Source organism: Amblyomma mixtum, chromosome 8, assembly GCF_055824585.1.
Source record: "Amblyomma mixtum isolate Tamu chromosome 8, ASM5582458v1, whole genome shotgun sequence".
Taxonomy (NCBI): Eukaryota; Metazoa; Arthropoda; class Arachnida; order Ixodida; family Ixodidae; genus Amblyomma; species Amblyomma mixtum.
Genome location: NC_143019.1, coordinates 22,631,399 through 22,650,123, shown reverse-complemented (window position 1 = coordinate 22,650,123; position 18,725 = coordinate 22,631,399). Strand labels below are relative to the sequence as shown.

Sequence of the window (18,725 nt, the reverse complement as noted above, 5' to 3'; positions counted from 1 at the left end):
TCGTCCCAATTTCGATATGCCATTGGAGCAGGTGGATAGTTCGTCAGTAGCTGTGCTTTTTTCTCTCTGAGTAGTGTAATACTATCAGTATAAAGTTCGGACAGCTATGCGCACTATTCAATACTGTGTTTACAATTCTTACGTTTAATTTGAAGAAGCTGTTTATGAATATTTAGCGTCCTCATGCGGCATTTTATATTTGTTTTCGGTTGCGCTAGCACAGCATGCACCCGATAGGGGCATTGCATTGTGTTTAGTACAGTCCGGTTTATTACCTTGGCCTTTTAACTCGCTCTCAACGCGCAAAGAGACAACGCTGAGAGCTGTGTAGCCTGACAGGGTGTGAAGTTCCATGATTCCGCATGTTTCCAGAAGAAATTTATGGTGTCAGTAATGAAGCATTTGGAGTCGGTATGGACTATTTGGAAGCTCGTATAGAAATTTGCGGACCACATATGACGTTATGTGCATTGTGTAGAAATCGTGTAGAAATTATGTGGAATGCTTATGGACACGGCACATGGCAAGATATTGGGCTCCGTATATTTTTCTATATCTTATGGACTATATACTCCCACAATTCCATACGAGCAGCTCATATGGCACGTTTCAGTGGAGGACACTTCTGCGAACATTGACGACAATTATGATAACAAGGAAACTGTGAGTGCTTTTTCTAGTGAGCAGAAACATATTCAAGATGCGTGAGCACTACCTACCAAGTATACACGGTGTTTCTACGTAATTTCTAAAAATAGGCTTATTGAGTTAAAAGAGCACCTTTTTCGGCATAGCATTCCCAACGGTGTAGTACATCACAATACTGCTAAGATGTACTAACTAGCAGCCTGTTTGACTAGTATTGAATAGTTAACTTTTTAACTATTGCTGTTAGGCTGCCTAATTATTGGGACGAGTGCAGCGCACCGTAAGTAAAAGCTATATCATTTTTAGAATTTCGAAAACGCAGTTACCCTCGGTGCTGTGTCCCAACAGAATTTGGCTATTTCGGCGAATTGCGTGCACTGGAAAGGTTGCTTTGCCTGCAAGCTTCTCCAAAGCGCCTGTATTTTGCCACGATGTAGCCAGAATTTGTTGGCCCATATCACGGACGGCGACCGCGTTTTCGTAATTCTAAAAACTGATATGGCTGTTAGTTACGCTGGGATGGGCTACATGCCTCTCATTAATTAAGCAGCCAAACAGCAATGGTTAAAAAGTTGGCTATTCAGTATTAGTTAACCAGACAGCTAGTTAGCACGGCTAAGCTGTAATCCCATGCACTACACCGCTGACAATGCTACGCCAAAAAAACGCTCCTTTAAATCAAAAGGGTATTTTTAAAAATTGTGCAAAGTCATGGGAAACACCCTGTATAGAAAAGCTCGATTAAGGTAACGTGACGCGCCGTGTGTGGTTTAGGCGGACATCGGTTTCTTCAACGATGTGACCATCAGGTTAGGGCATGCACCTTTATTCGCTCTTTTTTTTCTCCGCTATCTCTTTCTCACTTTCACCCCTTGGCTGCTCGCCTCTGTCTCCAGGCTACGGCTTCAGCTCGTGCGGCGTTCGGGGCCGGTTCGGACCGACTCCGGCTGACTGCGCCGCCTGGTATGCCAACAGCAGCACTCGGGTGACGGTGCTCACCAAGAAGCAGCAGGCGGGCGTCCAGGTGTGGAAGGTGCCGAACTCTGGCCTCTACACGTGAGTGAATACGCTTCCTGCCGTTTTACCAGTTTGTTTAAGATCTTTTTGCTACCTGCCGCGGAGGCTCAGTGGTAAGGCGCTCGTCTACCGAGCCGGAGTACCCGGGTTCGAACCCGACCGCGGCGGCTGCGTTTCGACAGAGGCGAAACGCAAGAGGCGCCCTTGTTCTGTGCGATGTCAGTGCACCTTAAAGATCCCCAGGTGGTCGAAATTATTCCGGAGACCTCCACTACGGCCCCTCTTTCTTTCATCTTTCGCTCCCACCTTCCTGCCTTCCCTTACGGCGCGGTTCAGGTGTCCGCCGAGACATGTGTGACAGATACTGCGCCATTTCCTTTCCCCAGAAACCAATTTTAACCTTTCTGATGAAGAAATCTTCATCTTCGCGTCCTGAAGGTGTAAACATTGCTGCAGCTGAGTGGTATGACACAATTTTATGGCGATTACTTAAGGCTTCACCTATTCGGATTTTTATTTATTTATTTATACTTTCAGGACCCGTAGACACAACAGAAAGGTTTGGTTTAGTTCGATTTATGGCGGTTTAACGTCCCAAAGGGACTGAGGCTATGGGGGACGCCGTAGTGGAGGGCTCCGGAAATTTCTAGAAAGAAAGGAGTGCTGAAATTATTACATTATTAGCAGTAGGGAATCAAACAAAAATGAGATTATGAGGCACACTGATCGGCTGTCTAGAAATTAGGGATGTCACAAATGGAGACTGTAAAGGTGGAAAGGTGGTTCCATTCAGTGGCTGTTCTGGGTAAAAAGGAAGAATGGTACAAATTAGTGCGGCAATTTAGCACTTCAATTTGTATTGATAGTCGGTGAGAGATGAGATGTAACAGGGTGTGGTGACATTTTCATCAGGTAAAGGATTAATGTAGTATATTTTATGCTCTAACGCATTTTATTTTTCCAAGAAGGCTAAGCGAAATAAACGAGCTTAGATATCCGCTTGAATCCTCCACTATACATCGTTATTTTGCTGGATAGTAGGTGCCCGTCACATTAGAAAACATTGATTCTGTTCAGCGGTAACCTTTATATCCTGTTATACACTGTAGATAACACAGCTATTCTTCAGGGCGATTTATAGGCTGTTTTTGGAGGGTGGTCTCATTTGAACCACGCATTTCTTGGGCTTTTTTTTTCATCGAAGAAAGGGGATTCAGCATGACTTTCTTATGTGCTACTAGTAGCCCCCCCCCCCCCCCCCCCCCCCCTCCTCCATGAATTTGTTCCTATTTTTCTTGCTGATAGCTTTCACTGCACATAGTAGCCACGCATCGTCATAACGGCCCGAGCTTATTTTTGGTTCATCTCCACTTTGCTAAACGCTAAACGCAAACAATTCTGGCTTAAAGCATTTTTGAGCGGGAAACCGTTTATGAATTCAGCTTTTTTCGTATAATGCAAGATTTCACTATAACAATCAATATACACACAGACCACCCGACGGCAGACGTCTTTTTTTTTCTATTAACGTTTTGCTTTCGTCAAAATGCGTTCCTTATTGGTTTTCTGTGGCAGTCTCAACTGTTCGATGTGATGGGTGGAAACACTCTAAAAGAAAGATCTTGCTAGACATCAAAACAATGGTCTATTGCCTTCAAAATTCTCATAACAGTGCCTTATAATTTTCCAATTTTCAAAATTTTTCACCGACAATGTTGGACATAACTAGTGGTGTAGACAAAAATTTTTGGTCTTGTTTGTCAGCCGCGGGCCGCTCTCTGAAATTTTGACGCCTGGTGTCGCATAAAGATTGAACTCTCTTTTTTACTTGTACTACAAGGGACCGCTGGCTGACATCACACCGTGTGTAGTATTATTGCATTCAGAATGTTTAGTGCTGCATCGTTTTCATCGACATTGAAAAATCAATAGCGGTGTGCATAAAATGCGTTTACAGTCGGCAGCAAAACTTTACGGGATGCGTGCGTTCTGGGACAGATTTACTGTGGCGCCACCTCGAGGCCCAGTCACTTACTATTGATACCAGTGTATGACGTCTCCACGCATTTACTGCTCTTAATTGCTTGCTGCAGCTTGTTAGTCTGCTTAACTTGTGCGCGTTCACCTTCATTAGCAGGAATTGGGGACAGCACCCAGCCACTACAACTAAGCCTAAATATCTATCGCGTTCTGTTTTGATCCATTCGGTAATTTTCTTTCTTTCTTACGTCAACATGCTATTTTTGAATGTTAAAAATATTGCACCACGGGGTGGCAGCCAAAGGAACTAGAAGCGCTTGTACCGACTTCCTGGTAATGCTTAAGTGACTACAAAAAATCCTCACCAGACGGCCTCATCTGATTTCCAAACAAGAAGCCACGTTCTGTACACTCCAGCAAAGATCGAACGTTCTTGTTAGTTTTCTTTTTTCTTTTTGTTTGGGGCGAGGAATTGCGACGGTCGTTAAGTCGTCTTACGGAAAACTCGATTCAGTTCGCGCATAAAATCAGCGTGACCAATCAGTTACGATTGGGTGAGCGTCGCGGCTTCTCCCTTGCTCGCGCGCGACTGGTAGGATGGCGTCTTCTGCTTCTAATTGTCATTACATTCGAAGCTAATTATAACAAGTCGATTACGTGTAATTGGCTCGCAGCCCTGGCGGGCCAAACTGAGAGCGGTGGGCCGGAGGTGAATGGCGACCGGCCTGGAAAAAAGTATACAGTAATAATAGAAGCGGTGCAGCCAACTTATCACCGACCAGAGCTGCGATAGTGGAGCACTGGAAGCTACGGTGGGCGGTACAGGAAGACCTAGTGAGAGAGGCGCTTCATCACAGGAGGGCGGCCCCACGCAAGGACGGTACAGCTTCGCGGCAGCTAGTTCCGTGCACTGGTGTTGAAGCTGAAGGCGCGAGAACGCGCGCTTGGTGAGAAAGATCGAAGAAATAAACTCGCGTTTAGACCGTCGCTGGATGGTAACTTCGTTAGCAAGTGCTAACTAGGGACACGTTAAACTTGAGAAGCTGGCACTTCGCGAAACTGCGCGAAGCAAATGAGACTCGTCCTGCGAGACAGGAAGGACGAAAGAGAATGGAGCGAAGGGAATAACCAGGGAAGAATTATCCGGCGAAAGAAAAAAGAAAGAGATGACGGAAGACAAACACGAAAGCATGAAAGCAAAAGGAACAAGTAGATCAGGAATAATGTGAAGCAGGAAAGAAACTATGAAGGATAGATAGATAGAGAGGGGAAAGGCAGGGATGTTAACCGGAAAGGATTCCAGTTGGCTACCCTGCACTAGGGAAGGGAATGAGGGGATTAAAGAGGGAAGAGAGAAGGAACGGGAAACAGTCACAATCGGCCAATCAAGGCGGTCTCTATGAAGGAAGAAGGGATGAAACTATGGGAAATAAATGGAAGTGGGGATGTGAAATTGATTAATAAATGGAGTAATTAAGGAATGGTAGAGAAGAAAGATGAAGACAGATATGAAAGCATCGAATCATGGAAATGAAGGATATTGCAAACTAAGAGGTAAGAAGAAGACAAGGATGGAAGGAAAGAGGGAAGGAAAAGTGAAAGGAATAAGGAAAGAAGGGAGAAAGGACGGAGATAGAAAGAACAAACGGAACGTTGTTTTTCACTGCTTCGACCGTTAGTGGAGTGGCTGGAGGAGTTGATGCACGCAACTATAACGGGGAGACACACGTAGTCACGGCAACAGCGTCGCTACGCCCTCGCTCTGGGGATGCCGGCGAGTAATTTGATTAGCTCGCTGCGAATTTGCGATGCGTCCCAGTGCGATGCGTCCCAGAACCGCCGAAACATTCGTGGGTCGACTGTGCACGGACCGTCGCCAGTTGGGCCCGACGCTACTCGGAAACAAAATGCAAATACAGGACACTAACAGGAAGGAGGAATGCGAAGCACGAAATGCGCTGGAAATATTCGGCTTGCGAAGAGGCTTGAAAGGAGCGAGTCTAGGGAGTATGCACGCGCGCTGACTCGACACGATAAGGGAGTATGCACGCGCGCTGACTCGACACGATAAGGTGCGTAGATGAGAAAGGAGGAGGGGGAGGAGGTCGAGCGCAATGTGAGAGAAAGAAGAGAAGCAAACGCTGCGTGGAGAGCGTGGGGAATGAGGAAGGCAGAGGGGTTTTGGATTGCGGCCGCTGGGGAGAGACGTCTGACGGTTATGACGTAGCGCGTGACGTGAACGCTAACATAGAGCGTCGCCGACTTATACAAGCTCCCTGTTGCACGATATCCGTGTAACTCTGACCTTACCTATCATTTGGCGTATCTGTTCAAGAAAGGTTGCTGCTCTCGTATGTGTTACTGTTTGTACCGGCCGCGGCGGTCGAATTTCTATGGTGGCGAAATTCTAGAGACCCGTGTACTGTGCGATGTCAGTGCACGTTAAAGAACCCAAGGGGGTCGATATTTCCGGAGCCCTTCACTATGGCGTCTCTCATAGCCTGAGTCGCTTTGGGACTTTAAACCCCCATAAACCAAACCAAACCAAAAAGAGCTCCCTATAGCGCGATATCCGTGGAACTCTGACCTTACCTAGCACGTGACGTATCTGTTCAAGAAAGGTTGCAGCTCTCGTATGTGCTACTCTTTGTACCGGCCGCGGCGGTCGAATTTCTATGGTGGCGAAATTCTAGAGACCCGTGTACTGTGCGATGTCAGTGCACGTTAAAGAACCCAAGGGGGTCGATATTTCCGGAGCCCTTCACTATGGCGTCTCTCATAGCCTGAGTCGCTTTGGGACTTTAAACCCCCATAAACCAAACCAAACCAAAAAGAGCTCCCTATAGCACGATATCCGTGGAACTCTGACCTTACCTATCACGTGACGTATCTGTTCAAGAAAGGTTGCAGCTCTCGTATGTGCTACAGTTTAAGAAAAGCAGAGTTGCTTGTAAGGCGTCCTCTGCTCGATTTAGCGCAAAGCAGGTCCTTCAGGGAAGGCTTTACGTAATTTTCAAAAATAAGTTTTTTGGGGTAAAAATATGGCTTTTGCGGCATAGTATTACTAGTGTTGGCGGACACCGGAAAGCCGGTGCATTGTCTTGAGCAGTAAACTGGATAACTAATTTCTGGTGATTAAATTTCCAACAATCACAGCTAGGCAACTGGTTGCGATTTGTAGCCGGCCGTTAGTAATAGCCATATTAGTTTTTAGAATTTAGGAAACGAGATTATCCTCGGCTCTGTGGCTCGACAATATTTTACTGCATTATGCCGAAGTGCATTCGCTTTCGAAAAGCATGCAGGCAAAACAACCTTTCCAGTGCACGTAACTATAGTCAAAAGAGCCAAATTTTGTCGAGCCGCAGCGCCAAGGGCAATCACGTTTTCGAAATTCTAAAAACTTAGGTGGCTATTACTAACGACCGGTTACCAGTCTCAATTGCAACTAGGTGCCTAGCTCTACTAGTTAGAAAGTTAGTTAATAAAAATTAGTTAACCAGCTTACTACTTCAGGCAATTAAAGGCTTTTCTGCTGTCCGCCAACACTGGTAATATTATGCTGAAAAAGCAATATTTTTGTCTGAATTACTTAAAGTCTGCCCTGAAACACGTCGTATAGCGTGTGGCGCGAGTGTTCCAGTTTAGTGAATTCTCTCGCGGATTGATTCACTTGAATCTCTGGCGTAACATGTGACGCAACAGTTCAAACCCAAGTACACAGCCTACGTGATTGTAGCGCAGCTTATGAGCAGACAGTTAACCTGCTCGGAAGAAGTTAGTGGGCGCCTGTGGTAGATGTCACTTTCTTTTTTTACTCGTAGAGGGCGCGTGTATCTGTTGGCTCTCGCAAATCCGTCGCTAGACGGGGGCGGATTTTTGCTCTCGGCGTTGATTAAGAAATGGGATGAAGACCAGCGCCCAAGTGCGTACGCCTGGACTCCAGGCGTTGTGTACTACATACTAGTGTCGTGAAGAAACACTTGCGATGATGACGTCATTTAGCAGTGTCGTAAGGTACAGTGCCTGTTGCGTACATCACCTGTTGCGTATCTTAGATTGTGTAACAAGACGTTTCTACGGTGGCGGGGAAGTTTTCAGCCAGAATTACTACACTTTCTTTCCCAGGGTTCCTTAAATTGGGTTTGTTGGGAAGTACACTGATTATGATTGAAAAGAGCTAGAAAGATGTTCAGGCACAGAAAAAAACCAGCGTGGGTTGCAGAGTAAACGCGAGTTGGACATATTTTAACACGGGGATTTTATCTTTTTTTTCTCTCTCTCAAGAGAACAGATTCGCATAGCTGGGCGTGTGTCGCCATAATTGAAACGGATGGTGTCAAGTTCATACCGAGGGAAAATAAATGTGGTACGGAATGGCTGTGACCCATATAGAATGACGAGCTAAGAAATGTGTTGAAGTCATGTGATCAGGGCTGTTTCGCTGTAACAACGCAAATGGTTAGATCAAATCGCATTGTACTTGTTATTGAGACACTGACATCGCCGACCACATTGCCCAATGGTGCGTCGCTGTCGATAGAGGGGGCTGCAAGTATGCGCACGCGCAGTAGATTTCTGTGTAGTGAGCCGCCAAACTGAGGTGCAAGTAAAGTGATAGGTGCCGTAGAAGTCTAATAAACTGTTTTGTGAGCACGCCTTAAGGAAAAATGCTGGTGTATAGTTTCGCCGTCATGTAATAGAGGTCACCAAACAGGAAAGCTAAGCGATCAGAATGTTAAGCAGCTTCTTTAGCCACGTAATTCTGATGCTAGCAGAGAGGTACGGACAGATCATCATGCGAAACATGTTGTAAGGTACCTCTCGTTAGGGTGTATCATAGAAATAAAGAAAACCCTGATGGTAATAAGCAATCATTTGAGTATTGAACAGATCTTAGTGATATACAAGAGTTGTCACTTTTAGGGTCCGCCGTTAAAGTAGTACAGACACCTAATTTTGGTGGCATGTTTTCTTCTGTATAATGATGCGGAAGACGCTACTATGCATAAATCGTCATGTGGTGTTCGTCTACGACCACGAAATAGTTTATAATCGAATTTTTCTGTCATGCTGTTCCGGTTTCGTTTTGGACAGCCGGACGATGACTGTGACGTCAAAAAGACGATATATGTCACGTGAGGCATGAAAAACTGCGATATTGTCACGTTGTAGTGACGGCAGTCCAGTGGTCAGGAAGACACAAGAAAGACTTGCAAACGAAGCTCTTTATTTGGGCTGACTTGCGCCCGCAAAAGAACTGAATCGCTCCGTGGCGGCGTAAGCAACAAGCGTGCTCGTCAGTGGCCGAACTATGAATGCCCGCTGCTCGCGGCATCGTTCAATTTAAAGGCGGCAAGGAAACTTCGAGATAACAGGTCGAGATCATCTAGAGTAATCTAGAAACACGTAGATGCAGCTGTTCATGGCTGTGAACAATCGAGATTAGTCCGGTCGCTTCTCGCGTCACGAACAAAAATGATAACACCCCTTTTCTGCGGCCTTGCGCGAACGAACGGACGCTACAATGATACGTGGCAATATAATCGATGCTTCGTCATTTTAATTCACTGCAATGCTAATCCCAGCCTTCCTAAAGTGCCGGAATGACAACGTTTACTAGAAGCACCGACTATATTGGAGTTTTTCATGCGTCACGTGACCTAAAACCTCTGTGACGTCACAGCCATCGTTCGGCTGTCGAAATCGAAACCGAAACAGCACGAGAAAGAAATTCGATTACAAATTGTTTAGCGGTCGTAGGAGGGCACCGCATGGTAACTCGTGTAACGAATGCCTTACGCCTCAATAAAAAAAAGCAAACACGCACCCAAAAGCTAGGTGTCTATACTCCTTTGAACCGAAAGATTATGTTCACAAGGATCTAGCAAGTGCGTGCTTTCATAATCATCATCGTCATCAGCCTGACTACGCTCACTGCTGGGCAAAGCAGTGAGCGTAGTCCCCGCAAACTTATTAATCTCATCCGTCCACATAACTTTCTGCCGCCCCCTGCTACGCGTGCCTTCTCTTGGAATCCACTCCGTTACCCTTAAGGACCAGCGGTTATCTTGCCTTCGCATTACATGCCCTGCCCAAGCCCATTTCTACCTCTTGATTCCAACTAGGATGTCATTAACCCGCACTAGTTCCCTCACCCACTCCGCCCTCTTCCGATCTCTTAACGTTACACCTATCATTTTCCTTTCCATAGCTCGCTGCGTTGTTCTCAACTTAAGCTGAACCCTCTTTGTTAGCCTCCACGTTTCTGCCCCATAGGTGAGTACCGGCAAGATACAGCTCCTGCATACTTTTCTCTTCAGGGATATTGGCAGACTGCCATCCATGATCTGAGAGAACCTGCCATATGCGCTCTACCCCATTCTTAGCCTTCTAGTTATTTCCCTCTCATGATCCGGATCAGCTGTCACTGCCTGCCCTAAGTACACATATTCTCTTACTACTTCCAGCACCCCGCCACCATTTGCGAACTGCTTTTCTGTGGCTAGACTGTTCAATATTACTTTGGTTTTCTGCATGTTCATTTTTATCCCCACCGTTCTGCTCTCTCTGTCCAACTCATTGATCATGCTTTGCAGTTCATGTCCTGACTTAGCAAGGCAATGCCACCAGCGAATCGCAGATTACTTAGGTATTCGGTGGGGAAAAAAAACGGCAGAAGCTTCCGCCTATCTTGCGTGTAACTTCCGACCTTATTTCCGACCTGGCTACGAAGAGCGCGGCTCTGGTTCTGACAGAAAGGAGCCCGAAGGGAAGGGAACGCCAGTGTGTGCATCTGTTCGGGACTTGTGCTTTGCGAAGCCGCCGAGGAAGTAAATCAGTGAGGCTGTTCCCGGGCGCTGCTCAAATAAACAAGACCCGCGGGTGTGCGTCGGCTCCGCATTCTGTCACTTTCTATCGCGCCGCTGGAAGCGAGGCCAGGAGAACGAATTTAACAAGGCCCTGTTTGTTTAGTACGGTCGTGCTGCCATAGTAAGCGCAAGTGGAAATATAGTTCCTTCTTTCGTTTAGTCAGGATTCGTTAGCGTCGTTATTCTCGTCTTGTGGGCACGTCTTTGGAATTCCCAACCCTAACCAACAATCGTGGACAAAAGCATTCTTTAACGGGATAGAGTTTATGAGCGCAATTTTTTTTCCTATATTGTAAGATTTCACTATAACAATAAATATATCCGCAGATCTACCATCGACAGGCTTGCATTGTTTTTGCTATTAACGTTTTTTGCGATTGGCGTTTCCCATTGGTTTTGCATGACAGTCTTAACTGGTCCATGCGAGCGATGGAAGGAGTTTAAAAGAAATATTTTGCTATAGATCGGAAGAATGGATTATTGTCTTCATTATTTCCAAAACGGTACCTTGCAATTTTTCAGTATTCAGAATTTTTGTCTCAAAATGTTGGAGATATGCCAACCCAAGCAGGATTCATTCCTTCTAACGCAGGAGCCCCTGGATGTGATTGTAGTAAAGCAGTTCGCTCTTGGTCAGGATTTGGCTAGAACCACTCGAAATGCATTAGACAAGCACTTACATAACAAACAAAACCTCATTTGGACATGTGCATTTTCTATTACTTTCCCCAGCGCTCACAGCGCTAAATGCAAAGTACCCGCTGTTTCATAACATAAGAGTAGCGCAAAACCAGGACGACGGACAAAAGTGGAGATAACACGCACCCACAACACAGCGCCTGTGTTGTGGGTGCGTGTTATCTGCCCTTTTGTCCGTCGTCCTGGTTTTGCGCTACTCTTATGTTATGGATCAGTACCGACTTGCCCAAATTTCTACCCGCTCTTGAATAAAAATACAAGATATAAAATATGAAACCCGCAAGTGTCGCAAGTCCTTGTGACTATTTATTTCAGATATTTTAAATATTTGGAAAATAGCAAGCCAGCCATCTATCTGTTACGTTCACATATCTTGAATTGGAACAAGTACCTGCTCGCGTCTTGTAGAATTGTCAACTTGGGATTATATCGCGATTTTCTTCTTTTGGTTTTGAGTGCTTAAGAGGGATTATTTGGGGTTATTTTGCGGTTAGTGCAAGTAAAAGATATATAGTATGTGTTTGTCTAGTTGTGAGTCCGCACGTGTCCTGTTTCGTGCCTAGATCTTTGTTTCTCTGCGCTTTGTGTTCCCTATGATGCTAGCATTTCGACTGGTTCCACTCTCTGTACCATTATCCGGTGGCCTCTGAAACTGACTGCTACGGCAGGCTGTGCCACCATTGCGGTTAGCCAGTGCGAACAACGTAACCGTCCGGCGTTCTTTTCGAGCTGCAGCCGGTACTGGAAGCATCTGCATTTAAACGTTTAACGATGCTTGTCAGACGAGACGGCAAAGTTGAGAATTTCAAGCACAGATCAACACTACAGAGGTGCTAGATCGAATTGGCTGTCACTACACTAGTGAAAGAAAAAAGCTTTATGATGCAATAACCTCACAGAGGTTTGTCATTGAAACTTCAAACAGGTATCATTCATATGTTCATATAAATGTCATAAATTTTTACAAAATCATACATTTGTCATACGGATTTCACGCAATGTCATTCAAGTATGACAGTTGTATGACAAAGCCTGCTGTGTGAAGTGGTTGCATCGTATATCTTTTTCCAGCAGGGTGACGAACAATATTTGATATTCTATATCATATCGATGGTAGAATAGAGAATTTTCGAACAATCTGTTCTTGAATGTCCAACTGCAGCAAAAAAAAAGGTATTTTTCGAACTCGCAGCAAATTTCGCCCATTAAGATTGCCGCGGTGTTACCAGAAAGTGGATCTACCAGCGTGTTGAAAGCAGAAATAGTTGCGCAGCGTGGCGGAGAGGAAGTCTGCCTGTACGATGATGAATAGTCTATTTCCGACATAAGGAAATTAAAAAAAAAAGCTGACACACCGTGTTTCGCATCGTCTCCGACAGATGTGAAAAATATACGGTTTTCGGTCTACAGTAACGGAAGCATAATGAGTATGCGAACATTAGGGGACATGCTTACTTGCGGCATTTCGTTTCTGGAACGGCGCCTTTCAATTTCGTCGCTAACTGCGTCAAAACGCAATGGCTGTGGCTGCCACTCTAATGAACGTGCTGACGTCATTCCTACGCCATCCGCCAACAGCCAATCAGAGCATGGGATGATGAAAGTAGAGGTTCACGAGAAGCAAGAAAATCACTCTTAACATGTTGGTCCGGTGCGCCGAACAGGGTCAGGAAAAAAGAAACGCAGAATCAACGCATGACATGGAAGTAGAGGGCTTTCAAAAGTGTTTGCTTCGGGTTTGAAACTGAAGCAACCGTAATCCGGTTGACTAATTTCTTAACCAAGGTTTTGAAAGAAAGTGCCTTATGGGCAAAAGCTGAAGCAAAGGAGCAGTAGAAAAAAAAGCCCTTTTATGATGACGAACAGTTTTGTTTTTCAATGTAAAGAAAAATTTAATGAAAACTGATTCGCAAAAAGGTTAAAGATATAAAGCGGCGCACACAGCACATTAGTGCGAAGCGGTGAAGCTGATATAAATAAAAAAAAACGAGCAGTGCAGAAAATTAGGACTCGAAAGAGGCAGTCCAACCGAGAGCCTAAAAGTGCGGTTTTGTATTTGGAAAAGGTAGCTCTAACGACCTCCGAAATCAAACTCGAGAACGACACGTCGCGTAATGCACGGACATGGCACTCGTTAACCTTTGCTTGCGCGACGAGGGTTGCAGGGGGGTGGGGACGGGGGGTGGAAGAGGGGCGGTGAGGGCACTTCGGTCTACTTGTTCTAACCTCGTCGATAGCTGAATGTCCCGGGTCAAAAAACAAAATAAAGAAATAGACGACTCTTTTCAGGGGTCTCTGATTCGTGTTCGGCGCACGGCACATGGCCTTCCTTTCCTCCTATCTCCTCTGTCAATTAGTTCACATCCCGTCGACGTCAAATTTTAAATAAAAATAAAAAAGAGACGATGTTGACTACAGAAAACTTTACCGGCTTGTAATGACGGCTGCGGTGCCTTAACGACGTCCCATGTTATTCCTCTTCAAACGAAGCCCTAACTGTGCACGGTATTTTCTGTCAGTCGTTCAGGAGTTACCTTAGCACGAGTACCGAATTCGTCTTCGGCGCACTCTAGTTAGTGAAGCTCGCAAGATCAAAGAACGCCAGTGTTGTTCATTATAACTCACGCAGTGGAGATGAAATGCCTGCTCGAGGAGCGGGCACTGAACATCTGACTTTGAAGAATGGTGCTTTAAGAAGAGTGAGTGTTTTATTTCAAGACGAACGTTATCTTCCATTCAACACGCAATGTCACTATGAAGACACGCTATGTCGCGGACACATGACACGCTATGACACATTCTGTACCTGGCTCAAAACTAGCGTACTTCACACAACTATCGGCGGAAAACGAAAGTCAGAATGGCGGTCAAACGCGAAGAGTCCTGATCTGCAAGAGCTTTGCGAAGGCAGTCTCTTGAACAGCTGCCTTCGCACTGCTGCCTCCATTTTATGAGACGAGACATACGCGGCGCTAAAGGATGCGAATAACCCGATCAAAAGTCCACGATTGAGAGAAAGCCGCCGCAGTGATTCGTGAACATCCCGCTGCATTTCACATCGCCATGGAGTCTAGGAGTCAGTCATGCAAGCTGCCACTACAAAAATTTCTTTTGACAGTGTATAGAGTGTCCATAGACATTCGTCTATAAAGTTGAATACTGTTTATAACAAATCCTACAGACTAGTCTATAACCGATAGAAACCCCACAGAGGGACTATAGACAATCTATAGTTTTATGGCCGTACACTTTTAGTAGACTTTTTCTCTTGATAGTCTATAGACTTTGAATAGATAAAAGGTTTGGTTTGATTTATGGAGGTTCAACGTCCCAAAGCGAGTGAGGCTATGAGGCACACCGTAGTGAAGGGCTCCAGAAATTTCCATCACCTGGGGTTCTTAGACGTGACGTGGCACAGTACACGTGCCTCTAGAATTTCTCCTCCATAGAAATTCAACCGCCGCGGCCGGGATCGAACCCCCGTCTTTCGGGTCAGCAGCCGAGCGCCGTGACCACTGAGCCACCGCGGCGGCTGCAGACATAAGGAAATATGTATAGGAAGGCAATAGAGTATAAGAAGACTACAGACGCTCTGTAGACCATTTTTATAAGGGCAGCGACATGACGATGGGGTCACCCGATTTTTTTCGCAGGAAGTATATATAGGAAGGCAATAGTCTATAAGAAGTCTATATACACTCTATAAACTATCTTTATAAGGGCAGTGCCATAACGACGGGGCCATTCGTTTTTTTTTTTTTTTCACGGCTCCACATTTAAGAAATGGCGGTGTTTTCCAGCAAATAGGACGCCCACTCTGATGGGGACACGTGGGCGACGCATCGGCGTTTCCTTTTTGTGATTGAATCATTTCGCGATCGCGCTGAGAAACGGGAACCATTGCGCGAGGGGGCGAGAACAAGCGCGCCAGCGCCTCGTGGGATAAACTGTCGGTTCTGCGTCGGGATGTAATTCACCGAGGACGGAGCCGCGACTGAGCGCTGGCGTCTGGGGAACGGACCGTGCGGACGGTCGAAACCAATCGACTAATTGCGCGAACGGGCAATGTGTCGTCACTGCTTCTCTCTTTCTCTCTTCCACACTCCCTCCTCATCCTCATCACCCACCACCTTCCCTCCTCCGTCCGTCGTTGGGTTTCAGCGACCGCGCATACGTAAGGTCCCCGGGATCATTGATTATACAGCGAGCGAGTATGGTTCCGCGGGTGCTCCGAGAGGATGGGAGAAATGAATCCAGAGATACCGCGTGACCAGGCAGGTTATACGACGGTTCAGACGCGTCCCGAAGGAATTATTTTCGTTTCCTCAGCGATTCCCGCGAACTCTCAGTGAGACAAAGTGCGAAAGGGGAAAGGGAGACGAGCATGGAATGTGTCACGACGTAAATGGGGTCACGTTTTCCTCGAACTGCAGTGTGGCGGAATTCCGAGAGGGTTGTTGCCGAAATTCGCGAGTTTGATTGGAGCACGCTTTTCGGGGCACTCCAATGAATTTCGCGAGGTTTCTCAAAGCCTTCTGTCTCGCACGCGCTCTTCAAAGCCACTACAGTCTGTCTCGTGGTTCGTCAGCGTTGCAAATCAAAGCTACTGTTGCGTCAACTAGTTATGGGCCGCAATATAAGTCTGCTATAATCAATTTCTCAGAGTTAGTCCTGGTGTGCGCTAAATTTATTGGCGCCTCGAGTCCCCCCCCCCCCCCCTTTGTTTGCAGACAGGCGCATTTTAGCACCTCAAAGTGATTTACCAACGGAGGCCTCAGAGTTTGCTTTAGTCATTTAAATTCAGCTAAGTTTACTTCAGATGGCAATGAGTCTTCTAAATCTGGAATATTGCTCTGCCTCTGATGCAGCAGACGCCTTGTGTAATTTGGTTGTATTCCATGCTACTGCGGGAGCATGTTGCATCACTTGGACCCGCTATAAGTGCGCATGGCAAATGTCACACAACCAGACTACACTGGTAGAGGCGCATCTATGAAGTAGAGAGTACTGATCTTACAGCCCATCTGAAAGAATTATCATAATAATTTGGTTTGAAAATATTCAAAAGAGGTGCAAAGAGAAAAAGAAAGCGTAAAATTGAAAAGTCAAGCAATAAAATACGTACTGCACCGTAATAAGCGACGAAGAGCGAGTAGCGTGGATTATTCGTAGGCTTTTCCGTCTTGAAATACGTTCTAGCTTATAATAAAGAACAAAAACGAAACCGAAGCTTTCGTAGACGTTGCTTTGGACATAGGAAGGGGGGAATGAGGAAGATACTAACAGGATCGATGCAAAGAAGGACACCAAGAGAAGAGCATGAAACAAGTGCAGTTATTTTCTACCATCTTTCTCCTCATCCCTACCCAGCACTGAAGTGTCAGGCGGCGACTTTACCTACGCTAAGGAGCCTAAGTGCCATTAGCCTAGGCACTATAGGCCTGGGAATTATTGATCTGGGAACTCTTGGTCTAAATCGTAATTGCCTATTCAATACTGAGAAATGTTGTCAGATGATGTTAAAAATAGCGCGTAGGACGAGACATAGAAGCAACACGGGACAATCATGAATCACCAACTTGCACAATAAGCATCACTCCCCTGGATGTCATATGACCATAGGTAATATGGGGAAAGGCCATTCAGAGCCGCGGAATGGACGAGGAACGCGGATTTGACAGACCGTTCGGTGAGAACTCGCAAAACTTATTCGTCCTAGGTGAACTTGATGTGGCTCATCGAGTGTTCTGATTGGTCCATTTGGTTCTTGTGTGCTGAAGCGTTTCAAAACCATTATAGGTATATTAATGCGATAGCATTAAAACCCTAATCGGGGAAAAAAGTGTGGTGTCTGTCATAAAAGTTGCCCATTGGTTGGAGGCAAGTGACGTCACCAGAGAAAACACCTATTGGCTAGAAGGAATTGACGTCATCAGACCGGAAGTGATGTCAATTCCGGTAAAGGCATCTACCGCTTCTAATGCTCATAGTTGTCTTTTTTTTTTAGAAGCATTTCAGTTAGAAGCATTTATAATGCTTCTAACTGTCAGAACTTAGGGCAATTAGATGTCCCCGTGAATTATTGTGCGCTTGATTGCGCTTCTGATGCGATGAAGAACACGTCCGTGTGTTCCGCAGCGTGTTCGTGCGGGGTGCCCGAGGCGGCCTGGGTCTGAGCCGGGCGTGCAACACGTCTGGTGCCCTGATAAGAGCCACGTTCCACTGGGAGCACGGAGATCTCATCTATATCATCGCCGGTCAGCGAGGCACCGACGCATGCGAGGTAAGCGGACAGGGAGTGAATAGATCAGCTGTACTTCAGGAGCTCCCGTATAAGCAGTCTTTATCTCCCGTCGTGTCATGGAGAACACTAACTGAAAGCTACTCAGAATGATGCCTTGCGAATAAACCGTTGCATCCTATTTCAGGTACCATAGCAGCAATGCCTCCAGAAATGCGCCGCCTATAAAGAAAAAGACTACAAAAAGAAAGAAAATGAAATGAACATATCTCGGCTGTTTTTACAGCAAAAGCTGTCATAACTTTGGTTTATCTATATAGCCCTTGATTTTCACGGGGTGCTGCTTCGGGTTAGAGGGTTAAACGTTGCCTAAAAGGCAGCGGCGCAAACACAGGACAGAGGAACGTACAACACAGGCGCTGACTCACAACTGAAGTTTATTCGAATACTATCGAAAGAGACTGCCTACCTGAAAAAGTGATCCTATCTCTCGTAGAACACTTTTCACTTTTTAACCCTTTTACATAAAGTGCTAGCCACGTTCCTTTTCGTACCCAACCGCATGCCCATTACCCATCCTTCACCTGCATTTTCTTTTGTCACTCTTCCCACAAGCATCGTTTCTTATTAAAACTTATATAGCTTTTTTAAGATTTTATCACTTTTATCCTGCCCTTTACACTGCCCCTGACGTTCACTCAGCTGACAGCTTGCCTCAAGACTGCTTAATGTGTGTGCTCCATTCAAATAAACTTCAGTTGTAATTCAGCGCCTGTGTTGTACGTTTCTCTGTCCTGTGTTTGCGCTGCTTTCTTTTAAGCCCTTCATTATACCGCGGAATCTACAGGGTGAGCCGAAAGACTATAATTACTTAGTGATTTTTTAAATTCAACTCAGTTAATTGAATTAAAGGAAATTAAATGGCCCCCGCCAGCCAGAATTATCAGGTGGCATAGCAATCCCTTTTTTCACCCTTAGCGGAGAGGTAAAGTTCGAGAGGGAAGAGGGAGAGGGTGACAGGAGATGGATGGCCAGTTTAGATTTCGTGGACTTTCTCTTACGGCTGAAGCTGTAGATTCTACGGCCAAATGCAAGGCTGAATGGCGAACCGAAAGCTGCAACAGCTTTAGCTGATTAATGTGCTAAACGGATGAGCTTAACTCCACAATTTTTTTCTCGTTTACTCCGATGGTAAAAGTCTTGCTGTATCGTGGCTAACCTGGATGAATCTCGATGTAAGAGCATTTTGACACTAAGGGGAACACACA

General features: G+C 45.7%; 1 protein-coding gene across 1 annotated transcript in view; it reads left to right on the top strand.

The window, feature by feature from the left end:
* Window positions 1–18,725, top strand: part of Alk (Anaplastic lymphoma kinase) — a 120,522-nt gene that overhangs the window by 62,857 nt on the left and 38,940 nt on the right. The window contains exons 10-11 of the mRNA XM_089556813.1: window positions 1,545–1,704; window positions 17,355–17,499. Of these exons, the coding sequence (XP_089412939.1) occupies window positions 1,545–1,704; window positions 17,355–17,499 (305 nt within the window). The remainder of the gene's footprint in view (window positions 1–1,544; window positions 1,705–17,354; window positions 17,500–18,725) is intronic.